The 15,000-nt window shown below is 40.7% G+C and overlaps 1 protein-coding gene across 1 annotated transcript in view; it reads left to right on the forward strand.

The window, feature by feature from the left end:
• The window catches only part of myo10l3 (myosin X, like 3), a 94,558-nt gene that overhangs the window by 62,195 nt on the left and 17,363 nt on the right, over positions 1 to 15,000 (forward strand). Inside the window, exons 27-31 of the mRNA XM_083536061.1 lie at positions 13,179 to 13,272; positions 13,497 to 13,552; positions 13,737 to 13,879; positions 14,171 to 14,365; positions 14,845 to 15,000. The exon at positions 14,845 to 15,000 is cut by the window's right edge and continues 2 nt beyond it. Coding sequence (XP_083392187.1) covers positions 13,179 to 13,272; positions 13,497 to 13,552; positions 13,737 to 13,879; positions 14,171 to 14,365; positions 14,845 to 15,000 — 644 coding nt within the window. The remainder of the gene's footprint in view (positions 1 to 13,178; positions 13,273 to 13,496; positions 13,553 to 13,736; positions 13,880 to 14,170; positions 14,366 to 14,844) is intronic.

Raw genomic sequence — 15,000 nt, forward strand, 5'->3', positions numbered from 1 at the left:
CTAGAAGCCCAGAGTTTTGAGATCTCAGGGAGCGTGATGGATTGTAGCGTGTTAAGAGACTGGATAGATACATGGGAGCCAAACCATTTAGTGCTTTATAAGTGAGTAGCAGTAGTTTGTAGTCTATTCGAAACTTAATAGGAAGCCAATGTAGGGACGATAAGATTGGGGTTATATGATCGTATTTTCTTGACCTAGTAAGAACTCTTGCTGCGGCATTCTGAACTAACTGAAGCTTGTTTATTAATGATGCAGGACATCCACCTAGTAATGCATTACAGTAGTCTATTCTAGAGGTCATGAACGCATGGACGAGCTTCTCTGCATCAGATATAGATAACATATTTCTTAGCTTAGAAATATTTCTAAGGTGAAAGAAGGCTGTTTTTGTAACTTGATTGATGTGATTTTTAAAAGATAAGTTGCTGTCTAAAATAACTCCCAGGTCTTTTACCGTTGAACTAGTAGTTACAGAACAACCGTCTAAATGCAGGCTGAGATGCTGGAGCTTCTGTGTACTATTTTTTGGGCCGATGAGCAAAATCTCCGTTTTATCAGAATTTAATAGCAGAAAGTTATGGGTCATCCAATCTCTTATTTCTTCAACACACTCAGTTATGCGAGCTAATTGAGCTGTATCGCCTGGTTTGGATGAAATATATAGCTGGGTATCATCAGCATAACAATGGAAGCTAATTCCATGCCTTCTAATAATATTTCCTAATGGAAGCATGTATATTGTAAAAAGCAGGGGTCCCAGAACTGACCCTTGTGGCACGCCATAATTTACTAGCATTATCCTGGATAGCTCTCCATTTAAATCTACGAAATGGTAACGATTGGACAGGTAGGATTTAAACCAGCTTAATGCCTGTCCCTGAATACCGATGTAATTCTGTAAGCGATCGAGGAGAAGATCATGATCTATAGTGTCGAACGCAGCACTAAGATCTAGTAAAACTAATAGGGAGATGTAGCCTTGGTCTGAAGCTAAAAACAGGTCGTTAGTGATTTTAACTAGAGCAGTTTCTGTGCTATGATGGGGCCTAAAACCTGACTGAAACTCTTCAAAGATATTGTTCTCCTGCAAGTGGTTACATAGCTGGGCAGTGACAATCTTTTCTAAAATCTTAGACATAAATGGGAGATTTGAAATTGGTCTGTAATTCGATAGCGTGCTTGGATCCAGATTAGGTTTTTTAATGAGGGGCTTAATAACTGCTAACTTGAGGGATTTAGGGACATGACCTAACGATAGTGAGGAGTTAATAATATTTAAAAGAGGCTCACCAGCTGTATATAACACTTCCTTCAGTAGTTTAGTGGGAATTGGATCTAACTGACATGTTGTTGATTTAGCTTTCATAATAGCATCATACAGCTCTTCCTGTCCTATACATGTAAAACAGTGTAGTTGTGGGGTTGTAAGTACGATTGTGTCGGGAGATGCTGTCAGAGGTTGAACTGCCACAATTGTTTTTCGAATGTTATCTATTTTTTCAGTGAAGAAATTCATAAAGTCTTCACTACTAAACTGTGATGGAACACATTTTTCAGATCCCTGATTTGTTGTTAATTTAGCGACTGTACTGAAAAGGAACCTGGGATTGTTTTTGTTATTTTCTATGAGTTTGCTCAGGTGTTTAGCTCTAGCAGCTTTTAGCGCCTGTCTGTAGCTAAGCATACTGTCTTTATACGCAATTCTAAATACCTCCAATTTAGTTTTCCTCCATTTTCTCTCCAGATTACGTGTTGTTCTCTTTAGGGCATGCGTATGACTATTATACCAAGGTGCAGGTGCTTGTTCTCGAACCTTTTTTAACCGGATGGGGGCAACAGTGTCTAAAGTGCTAGTGAGGATAAGGTCTATGTTGTTCGCCATCTCATCAAGATGATCAGCAGTTATGGGTTTAATGTGAAACTGAGATAAATCAGGCAGGTTATTTATGAATCTGTTCTTAGTGGTTGGAATAATAGTCCTACCAAGTCGATACCGTGGTGAAACACGGTTAATCTGCTCTACCGGTAGTGTGTACAGTAGGAGATAATGGTCTGTGATGTCATCACTCTGGGGTAAAATATCTATATCAGTGACGTCTGCTCCGTGGGATATTATTAAGTCTAGTGTGTGGTTAAAATGGTGGGTTGGTCTGGTGACGTTTTGTTTAACTCCAAAAGAGTTTAGTAAATCGACAAATGATAATCCTAGGGCATCGTTTTCATCATCTACATGAATATTAAAATCTCCTACAAGCAGCACTTTATCAAAGCTGATCAAGAGGTCTGAGAGAAAACAAGCAAACTCTTGAAGAAAATCAGCGTAGGGTCCTGGGGGTCTGTACACGGTGACCAGAGCGAGTTTTCTGTGCATGTCTGAAAGTGCAATTTTAAGAACGAGCACTTCAAATGATTTAAAGCTGAATCCTAATCTCTGACTAACATTAAGAGAAGCACTATAAATGGTTCCTACACACCCCCCCCCCCCCCCCACGACCAGTCTGACGGGGCTCATGCTTATAAACATATCCTGACGGTGTCGACTCGTTTAGACCCATATAATCACCTGGTTTAATCCAGGTCTCAGTGAGACAGAGTGCATCGAGATTATTCTCTGTGATCATCTCATTTACAATCAGTGCTTTGGGTGCAAGTGATCTAATGTTTAAAAGACCGAACTTTAGAACTTTGTTGTGTTTGTTTATCTGGCATTTTTCAGTTTTAACTGCAATAAGATTATTTCTGGATCTTGTGTATGTAATTCTTGGTTTTACTACCCGAGGAATAGATATGGTTTCTATAAACTGGGCTGTGTGTGAACTTGTAACTATTTGGTCTGTAGTATGCGTGTTCTTATAGTTGAAGATTTCTTGATGTCTTACCAGTCAGATGGTGTGTAGTATCCTAGAGATGTTATCTGATAGCACTGCTGCTCCAACTCTGCTGGGGTGCAGGCCATCAGGGCGGAAGAACCTAGGACGCTCCCAGAAACAGTTCCAGTTATTAACAAAGAGAAGTTTATGTTCTCGACACCATGACTGTAACCATTCATTTAGTGCTAAAAGTCTACTAAACTTCTCAGCCCCTCGCTGGTAAGTGGGAAGAGGTCCTGACACAATGATCCTCGTTGTGGGTGATGTGCTGCGTACCGTCTCCACCAGGATCCTGAAGTCCCTCTTTAAGATCTCCGTTTGCCGCAGCCTGGTGTCGTTTGATCCGGCATGGAGAACAACCGCTCCGAAGTTCTCGTTCAGGATCGCGGGTACCTGCGCAGCGACATCCAGAACACGAGCGCAAGGAAAACAGCGAGTGTGCACCTTACCTTTAGCTCGGGTAGCGCGGACATGCCGGACGATGGAATCTCCGAGAATAACAGTGTCGCGTTCCGTCTCGCGGAGGGGGACGAAGCGGTTCTCGGTCGAGATCTCGAAGGCCGGTGGTGGAGGTGGAGACGTCCTCGATCGGGGCTTGGCTTGTCTCTTCCGCCGCGGCCGCATCCAGGGTCCATGTTGCAACACTCATATATTTAACTCAGGTGCTTTTCATTTCTTCTGATCATCCTTGAGATGGTTCTACACCTTCATTTGAGTCCAGCTGTGTTTGATTATACTGATTGGACTTGATTTGGAAAGCCACACACCTGTCTATATAAGACCTTCCAGATCACAATGCATGTCAGAGCAAATGAGAATCATGAGGTCAAAGGAACTGCCTGAAGAGCTCAGAGACAGAATTGTGGCAAGGCACGGATCTGGCCAAGGTTACAAAAAGATTTCTGCTGCACTTAAGGTTCCTAAGAGCACAGTGGCCTCCATAATCCTCAAATGGAAGACGTTTGGGACGACCAGAACCCTATACCTGAGCTATCGGGGGAGAAGAGCCTTGGTGAGAAAGGTAAAGAAGAACCCAAAGATCACTGTGGCTGAGCTCCAGAGATGCAGTCAGGAGATGGGAAAAAGTTGTAGAAAGTCAACTATCACTGCAGCCCTCCACCAGTCGGGGCTTTATGGCAGAGTGGCCCGACGGAAGCCTCTCCTCAGTGTAAGACACATGAAAGCCCGCATGGAGTTTGCTAAAAAACACCTGAAGGACTCCAAGATGGTGAGAAATAAGATTCTCTGGTCTGATGAGACCAAAATAGAACTTTTTGGCCTGAATTCTAAGCGGTATGTGTGGAGAAAACCAGGCACTGCTCATTACCTGTCCAATACAGTCCCAACAGTGAAGCATGGTGGTGGCAGCATCATGCTGTGGGGGTGTTTTTCAGCTGCAGGGACAGGAAGACTGGTTGCAATCGAGGGAAAGATGAATGCGGCCAAGTACAGGGATATCCTGGACAAAAACCTTCTCCAGAGTGCTCTGGACCTCAGACTGGGCCGAAGGTTTACCTTCCAACAAGACAATGACCCTAAGCACACAGCTAAAATAACGAAGGAGTGGCTTCACAACAACTCCGTGACTGTTCTTGAATGGCCCAGCTAGAGCCCTGACTTAAACCCAATTGAGCATCTCTGGAGAGACCTAAAAATGGCTGTCCACCAACGTTTACCATCCAACCTGACAGAACTGGAGAGGATCTACAAGGAGGAATGGCAGAGGATCCCCAAATCCAGGTGTGAAAGACTTGTTGCATCTTCCCCAAAAAGACTCCTGGCTGTATTAGATCAAAAGGGGGCTTCTACTAAATACTGAGCAAAGGGTCTGAATACTTAGGACCATGTGATATTTCAGTTTTTCTTTTTTAATAAATCTGCAACAATGTCAACAATTCTGTGTTTTTCTGTCAGTATGGGGTGCTGTGTGTACATTCATGAGGAAGAAGAATGAACCTAAATGATTTAAGCAAATGGCTGCAATATAACAAAGAGTGAAAAATTTAAGGGGGTCTGAATACTTTCCGTACCCACTGTATATATATACACACATATATACATACACACACACACAAACACTCACATATATACACACAAAATAAGTATTTGAACACCCTGCGATTTTGCAAGTTCTCCCACTTAGAAATCATGGAGGGTCTGAAATTGTCATCGTAGGTGCATGTCCACTGTGAGAGACATAATCTAAAAAAAAATCACAATATATGATTTTTAAACTATTTATTTGTATGATACAGCTGCAAATAAGTATTTGAACCCTAACCCTAACCCTGTCTATCAGCTAGAATTCTGACCCTCAAAGACCTGTTAGTCTGCCTTTAAAATCTTCACCTCCACTACATTTATTATCCTAAATTAGATGCACCTGTTTGAGGTCGTTAGCTGCATAAAGACACCTGTCCACCCCATACAATCAGTAAGAATCCAACTACTAACATGGCCAAGACCAAAGAGCTGTCCAAAGACACTAGAGACAAAATTGTACACCTCCACAAGGCTGGAAAGGGCTACGGGGAAATTGCCAAGCAGCTTGGTGAAAAAAGGTCCACTGTTGGAGCAATCATTAGAAAATGGAAGAAGCTAAACATGACTGTCAATCTCCCTCGGACTGGGGCTCCATGCAAGATCTCACCTCGTGGGGTCTCAATGATCCTAAGGGAGGTGAGAAATCAGCACAGAACTACACCGGAGGAGCTGGTCAATGACCTGAAAAGAGCTGGGACCACCGTTTCCAAGGTTACTGTTGGTAATACACTAAGACGTCATTGTTTGAAATCATGCATGGCACGGAAGGTTCCCCTGCTTAAACCAGCTAATGTCCAGGCATGTCTTAAGTTTGCCAATGACCATTTTGATGATCCAGAGGAGTCATGGGAGAAAGTCATGTGATCAGATGAGACCAAAATAGAACTTTTGGGTCATAATTCTATTAAACGTGTTTGGAGGAAGAAGAATGATGAGTACCATCCCAAGAACACCATCCCTACTGTGAAGCATGGGGGTGGTAGCATCATGCTTTGGGGGTGTTTTTCTGCACATGGGATAGGGCAACTGCACTGTATTAAGGAGAGGATGACCGGGGCCATGTATTGCGAGATTTTGGGGAACAACCTCCTTCCCTCAGTTAGAGCATTGAAGATGGGTCGAGGCTGGGTCTTCCAACATGACAATGACCCGAAGCACACAGCCAGGATAACCAAGGAGTGGCTCTGTAAGAAGCATATCAAGGTTCTGGCGTGGCCTAGCCAGTCTCCAGACCTAAACCCAATAGAGAATCTTTGGAGGGAGCTCAAACTCCGTGTTTCTCAGCGACAGGCCAGAAACCTGACTGATCTAGAGAAGATCTGTGTGGAGGAGTGGGCCAAAATCCCTCCTGCAGTGTGTGCAAACCTGGTGAAAACTACAGGAAACGTTTGACCTCTGTAATTGCAAACAAAGGCTCCTGTACCAAATATTAACATTGACTTTCTCAGGTGTTCAAATACTTATTTGCAGCTGCATCATACAAATAAATAGTTTCAATATCATATATTGTGATTTCTGGATTTTTTTTTTTTAGATTTTGTCTCTCACAGTGGACATGCACCTACGATGACAATTTCAGACCCTCCATGATTTCTAAGTGGGAGAACTTGCAAAATAGCAGCATGTTCAAATACTTATTTTCCTCACTGTACATACACACACATAAACACTTACATATATACACACACATATATACATACACACACATAAACACTCACATATATATACACATACATACATATACACACACATAAACACTCACATATATATATATACACACACATATATACATACACACACACACATACAAACACTCACATATATATATATACACACATATATATACATACACACATAAACACTCACATATATATATATACACACATATATATACATACACACACATAAACACTCACATATATATATACACACATACATACATACATACACACACATAAACACTCACATATATATATACACACATACATACATACATACACACACATAAACACTCACATATATATATACACACACATATATACATACACACACATAAACACTCACATATATATACACACATATATACATACACACACAAACACTCACATATATACACACATACATACATACATACACACACATAAACACTCACATATATATATACACACACATATATACATACACACACATAAACACTCACATATATATACACACATACATACATACATACACACACATAAACACTCACATATATATATATACACACACATATATACATACACACACACACATACAAACACTCACATATATACACACATATACACACACACATAAACACTCACATATATATATATATATATATACACACACATATATACATACACACACACACATAAACACACACATATATATATATATATATATACACACACATATATACATATACACACACACACACACATACAAACACTCACATATATATATATATATACACACACATATATACATACACACACACACACATACAAACACTCACATATATACACACACATATACACACACACATAAACACTCACATATACAGTGAGGAAAATAAGTATTTGAACACCCGGCTATTTTGCAAGTTCTCCCACTTAGAAATCATGGAGGGGTCTGAAATTGTCATCGTAGGTGCATGTCCACTGTGAGAGACATAATCTAAAAATAAATCCAGAAATCACAATGTATGATTTTTTAACTATTTATTTGTATGATACAGCTGCAAATAAGTATTTGAACACCTGAGAAAGTCAATGTTAATATTTGGTACAGTAGCCTTTGTTTGCAATTACAGAGGTCAAATGTTTCCTGTAGTTTTTCACCAGGTTTGCACACACTGCAGGAGGGATTTTGGCCCACTCCTCCACACAGATCTTCTCTAGATCAGTCAGGTTTCTGGCCTGTCGCTGAGAAACACGGAGTTTGAGCTCCCTCCAAAGATTCTCTATTGGGTTTAGGTCTGGAGACTGGCTAGGCCATGCCAGAACCTTGATATGCTTCTTACAGAGCCACTCCTTGGTTATCCTGGCTGTGTGCTTCGGGTCATTGTCATGTTGGAAGACCCAGCCTCGACCCATCTTCAATGCTCTAACTGAGGGAAGGCGGTTGTTCCCCAAAATCTCGCAATACATGCCCCCGGTCATCCTCTCCTTAATACAGTGTAGTCGCCCTGTCCCATGTGCAGAAAAACACATCCAAAGCATGATGCTACCACCCCCATGCTTCACAGTAGGGATGGTTTTCTTGGGATGGTAGTCATAATTCTTCTTCCTCCAAACACGTTTAGTGGAATTATGACCCAAAAGTTCTATTTTGGTCTCATCTGACCACATGACTTTCTCCCATGACTCCTCTGGATTATCCAAATGGTCATTGGCAAACTTAAGACATGCCTGAACATGTGCTGGTTTAAGCAGGGGAACCTTACGTGCCATGCATGATTACAAACCATGACGTCTTAGTGTATTACCAGCAGTAACCTTAGAAACGGTGGTCCCAGCTCTTTTCAGGTCATTGACCAGCTCCTCCCGTGTAGTTCTGGGCTGATTTCTCACCTTCCTTAGGATCATTGAGACCCCACGAGGTGAGATCTTGCATGGAGCCCCAGTCCGAGGGAGATTGACAGTCATGTTTAGCCTCTTTCATTTTTTAATGATTGCTCCAACAGTGGACCTTTTTTCACCAAGCTGCTTGGCAATTTCCCTGTAGCCCTTTCCAGCCTTGTGGAGGTGTACAATTTTGTCTCTAGTGTCTTTGGACAGCTCTTTGATCTTGGCCATGTTAGTAGTTGGATTCTTACTGATTGTATGGAGTGGACAGGTGTCTTTATGCAGCTAATGACTTCAAACAGGTGCATCTAATTTAGGATAATAAATGTAGTGGAGGTGGACATTTTAAAGGCAGACTAACAGGTCTTTGAGGGTCAGAATTCTAGCTGATAGACAGGTGTTCAAATATTTATTTGCAGCTGTATCATACAAATAAATAGTTAAAAAAATCATATATTGTGATTTCTGGATTTTTTTTTTTGATTATGTCTCTCACAGTGGACATGCACCTACGATGACAATTTCAGACCCCTCCATGATTTCTAAGTGGGAGAACTTGCAAAATAGCAGGGTGTTCAAATACTTATTTTCCTCACTGTATATATATACACACACATATACATACACACACACATAAACACTCACATATACACACACACACACACATATATCACATATATACATACACACACACACACATACAAACACTCACATATATACACACACATATACACACACACATAAACACTCACATATATATATATACACACACATATATACATACACACACACACATAAACACTCACATATACACACACACACACACACACATATATCACATATATACATACACATACACACACATACACACATAAACACTCACATATATACATACACACATAAACACACACACATATATACACACACCTGTCCATCGTCATCACTCCCAACAAACATCTTCAGCTCTGCTACCTCCAGCTTCACCTCCTGTCTTTTACTCAATGCCACTGTCTCTAATCCATACAACATCTCAGGTCTCACCACAGTCCTATAAACTTTCCCTTTCACTCTCACAGATACTCTTCTATCACAAATCACTCCTGCTATCACTCTTCTCCACCCACTCCACCCTGCCTGCACTCTTTTCTTCACTTCTCTAACACACTCTCCATTACTCTGCACTGTTGACCCCAGGTACCTGAACTCCTCCAGCTCTTCTCCCTGCAACCGCACCCCTCCACTGCCCTCCCTCTCATTCACACACATGTACTCTGTCTAAATGTTTTTTGAACATAAATATGAATAAAAACAGACAGGAATATTATTCTAAAAAAATATCTCCTGTCAGAATTATACAAATTAGAGATATGAACATGCTTCGAAAAAACCCTGAGAAAATCTATAAAAATTAAGCTTTTAAGTAAACGTTAAAATAACAAACAAATCAAAACAATCAGATTTTTTGCTCTTATGTCATTTTATAAAAAATAAACACACTTTAAATAACTTAAAATATTTTGCTCTCCATAAAAATATCTTCTGTCAAAATTATACAAGTTAGAAATATGAACATGCTGCAAAAAAACCCTGAAAATATTAAAATTAGTGCTTTTCAGCAAAAGTTAAAATATAAACAAATCAAAACATTCCGTTTTCTTTGCTCTTATGCCATTTTGTCGCACACCTTCATCATGCAGCACTTCAACCAGCTTCACTTTGGGATTTTGCTCTGGTGAAAAACATCTGCTGAAATGTGAGATTCTTCTTTAACGCTTCTCCTTTCTGTATCTTCTGCTCTGCATTCAGGTTCTTCAGCTTCTCCTGATGTTTTGTCTCGTAGATCCGTCTCAGATTCAATTCCTTAATTACAGTCACATTCACTCCACTAATAACACACACGTGTTTACCGCCAGTGTCAGTAAACATCTACTCAGAGTCAACTTTTCTCTTCACCACTGTGAGGCGCTGTTTCACAATAACTGTACAATAGAGTTAAATACATCAACAGAAGCTCGACTTGATTGACGCTGGAATGTTCCCAGGTAGTCTAGTGTTTGGTAAGGCAGCTGAAGCGATGCATTATGGGATCTGTAGTTTGTGTTATCAGCTCTTCATATCGCCAGGACATTAATAAAAATAATATTAGATCTTTATTATCTCGCGGGCCAGATATAATTGTACGTCGGGCCAGATGTGGCCTGCGGGCCTTGAGTTTGACACATATGCCTTATATCAACTCATTATGTGTATAAAAGACACCAGTCACAGAATCAACCTCTTCCATTCAAAGCTGTCCACCACCATAGGAAAGACCGAAGAACTGGTAAAAAGCACATCAGGGACAAAATTGTAGACCTGCACAAGGCTGAAATTTGAATTCAATTGTATTCATTCATGTTTATTTGTATTGCGTTTTTAACAATAAACATTGTCTCAGAGCAGCTTTACACAGATAATGTGTTGATAAAAATGAATAAGATGTTCTTTATGTGTAAGTTTGTCCCTGATGAACAAGTCGGTGGAGGAAAATGTCCGCGCGATGGCATAAGGAAGAAACCTTGAGAGGAACCAGACTCGAGGGAACCTCATCCTCATCTGGGTTGCACCGAATGTTCATTTATTACAGATAAACGATGTTGAGGTGCAGTGATGGAGATCAGAAGCAAACTGTAGTCCTGAGTCAGTGTAGCAGACTGTTGATATTAACTACAGTCCAATCCATCCTCAAAGCTCCCGTTCTTACGCCGGAATTTCATGGAACCCACCACACCACCGTCAACAAACCTGAGTGAACGTGTGAGAGTGAGGAGACGACAGCATCCAAATATCCCAGTTCACCAAACACTCCATATCCATGTCCCCTCCAGATCTGCTCCTTTACCTCACAAACACCTACTGACTAAAGACTCCACTAAATAAATATGTGTTCAGCCTCGACTTGAACACTGAGACTGTGTCTGAGTCCCGAACACTGATTGAAAGGTTGTTCCATAACTGTGGGGTTTATAAGAGAAACATCTGCCCCCTGCTGGAGCATTCATTATTTGAGGTACAAAAAAATAGCCTGCACCTTTTGATCTAAGTAGGCGTGGAGGATCATCCTGGTACAGCTGATGTGATCATATTTTCTAGATCTAGTGAGGACTCTTGCTGCTGCATTCTGAACTAACTGAAGCTTATTTCTGCACTTACTCCAACACCCAGACAGTAAAGCGTTACAGTAGTCTAATCTAGATGTTACAAAAGCATCTACTAGTTTTTCTGCATCCTGTAACGACATCATATTTCTAGCAGAAGGAAGTTATCAAGCATCCACTGTCTAATGTTCTTTATACACTCCTCAACATTTTTAGGAATGAGTTACAAGACCATCAGCAAGAAGCTTGGTGAGAAAGTGACCACTGTTGGCATGATAATTAATACAAGAAATACAAGATAAATTAATCGCCTTTGCTCTGGAGCTCCATGCACAATCTCACCTCATGGGCTGAGGATGATTCTGAGAAATATGAGGATCAGTCCAGAATTACACAGGAGGAGCTTGTTAATGATTTTAAGGGAACTGGACCACAGTCACCAAGAAAAACAATGGTAAAATACTGAGGTCCTTTTGCTCAAGAATGTACATGAACAGACCCGTCTGAAGTTAAACACCTCAATTTGAAGTTGAAATGAAGATGCAGATGAACACCGGAATGATTCAAAGGAGACTGTGATGAAAATGTGATGTGGTCAGATGAGACCAAAATTGAGCTCTTTGGCATCAACACGACTCACCGTGTCTGGAGGCAGAGAAATGCAGAATGTGACCCCAAGAACATCCCCAGTGTTAAACATTGAGAGGGACATTCTGCTTCGGGGCTGTTTCTCTGCTCAGGGTACAGAAATGCTCTTGTAGACCTGCACAATGCTGGAAGGAGCTACAATCTCATCCCTGATGTCTTTTGACAGCTCTTTGTTCTTTCCCATGGTGGTGGAGAGGTTTGAATGGAAGAGGTAGATTCTGTGACTGGTGTCTTTTATACACATAATGAGTTGATATTAGGAGAACTTTCTTAAAGGTACAGGAATAATTTAATGTGTGGGAGTCAGAATTCTTGCTGGTTTTTCTCGATCAAATACAAATACATTTATATATAATATAAAAAATTATTATTATTTTTTTTATATTCTTTCTCTTTCTGTTAAAATCTTGTTCTTCTTCTTTCAGCTTATCCCATTAGGGGTCGCCACAACGGATCCTACCATAACAATGTATACCATAAAACCTACCATAAACATTTCATTTCTTTGTAAGGGGTAAATGTACAAAATTAACAGAGGATCAAATAAATATTTCCCCCACTGTACACACACACACACACACACACACACTCACACACACACATATACATATATACCCACATATACGACTAATGGTAGAAATGATTTACATTTACATTTATGCCATTTGGCAGATGCCCTTATCCAGAGCGACTTACAGGCAAGGGGGGGTTAAGGGCCTTGCTCAAGGGCCCAGCAGTGGCAGCTCAGTGGTGGTGGGATTTGAACCTGTGACCTTTCGATCCAAAGTCCTTAATTCCTTAACCATTGAGCTCCCAAGGTGCAATGGTGCAAGATGACAATTAATATATATATATATATATTTATATGTGTGTGTGTGTGTGTGTGTATACAGTGGCTGGTTCAGTGTGTTAAGTCGTGTACACAGCGCCTCCCTGCACCAGCTGATGGAAATGCAGAATGAAGACGCAAACCCTAAAAATGCAGTGGTGAGATTTAACAACAAGCCCCTTTATTTACATCACACTCATCATCGACATATTTATATTTATTATGTTTATTTATATTTATTATATTTATTTATATTATATAAATACACGTCTTTTATTTATTTATATATTTTTTATTTATATTTATTATATTTAGTTATATGTATAGTTTGCAAGTGTTAAATTGTGTTGATTTGTTGGTTAATATTTTTGGTGATCTTTAGGGAACTCTGGATGTTGGACTAATTGACTCAGTGTGTGCGTCAGACAATCCTGACAGGTCCTAACTCATTTACTATTCATAATCATAACAATGTCCTCTCTGTGATGTCTTTCCTGTAATGTCCTCTCTGTACTCTATTCTCTTTTATGTTGTCTCAGTAATATTTTTCTGTGATGTCCTCTCTGTAATGTCTTCTCTGTAAGGTCATCTCAGTAATCATTTTTCTGTGATGTTGTCTCAGGCCCAACTCATTTGTGATCATCACAGCTAATCGAGTGATCCACTGTAATGCAGACCTGCCTGAGGAGATGCACCACTGGATCGGACTTTTACACAAACCCAGGGGAGAAACTCGCAGGGACGCACAGGACTTCATCGTCAGAGGTGAGAGGGAGACTTAAGCTGACTGACCTGTCTGTCTGACCTGTCTCCCTCACCTGTCTGTCTGACCTCTCCGTCTGACCTGTCTCTTTCATCTGTCTCCCTCGATTTTCTGTCTGATCTGTGTCATTGACCTGTCTGTCTGACCTCTCCTTCTGACCTGTCTCTTTCATCTGTCTCCCTCGATTTTCTGTCTGATCTGTGTCATTGACCTGTCTGTCTGACCTGTCTTCCTCACCTGTCTGTCAGACCTTTCTTTCTGACCTGTCTCCCTCACCTGTCTGTCTCCCTCAGGCTGGCTGCATAAGGAGATGAAGACGAGTATGAAGAGCTCATCTCTGAAGCTGAAGAAACGTTGGTTTGTTTTGACAGCGAACTGTCTGGATTATTATAAATCGTCTGAGCGCTCTTCGGCTCGCCTCGGCACTCTGGTGCTCAACAGCCTGTGTTCAGTGGTTCAGCCTGACGATCGAGTCTTCAAAGACACTGGTATAATGAGAGAATAATATTTATTTTATGTCATTCAGTAAAAATAATCAACTAATCACAACCCTGCAACATACAGTATTCAATATAATTTTATAATGATAATCATTTCTTTAGCTGGAGATTCTGCTTTATTTTTACTTTTTCCAAACTGTTACGTTTAAAACACTTTCACACTGCAGTCTGTCAGGGATTAGCCAGAAAGGTTAGCGCTAACATGCTAAATGAACCTCTGCTCATTTAAGAGTACACTGAGTACATGTAGTAGTGAACAAGTCCTACATCATTCCACATAGCATGAGAACGAGGTCCAGAAGGTGATCGAGGTCACTGATAGGGTCTTGTTCTAAACCACTACACTACACTACACTACACTACACTACACTACACTACACAGTGTGGACTGCAGCTGTTCTCATGAAGATATTAATCTGAGTAGAGTTCCAGAGTTCTGACTGAGTTCCGGATGATTCCGTGTGCAGGTTACTGGAATGTGGTGGTTCACGGCAGAAAACACTCCTACCGCCTTTACACCAAACTCCTGAACGAGGCCATGAGATGGGCGTCGGCTATTCAGAGCGTCATCGATAACAAAACTCCCATTGAGACGCCCACGCAACAACTGATCCGAGAGATCA

The sequence above is a fragment of the Silurus aristotelis genome (genome assembly GCF_946808225.1).
Source record: "Silurus aristotelis genome assembly, chromosome: 3".
In the NCBI taxonomy this organism is placed as follows: domain Eukaryota; kingdom Metazoa; phylum Chordata; class Actinopteri; order Siluriformes; family Siluridae; genus Silurus; species Silurus aristotelis.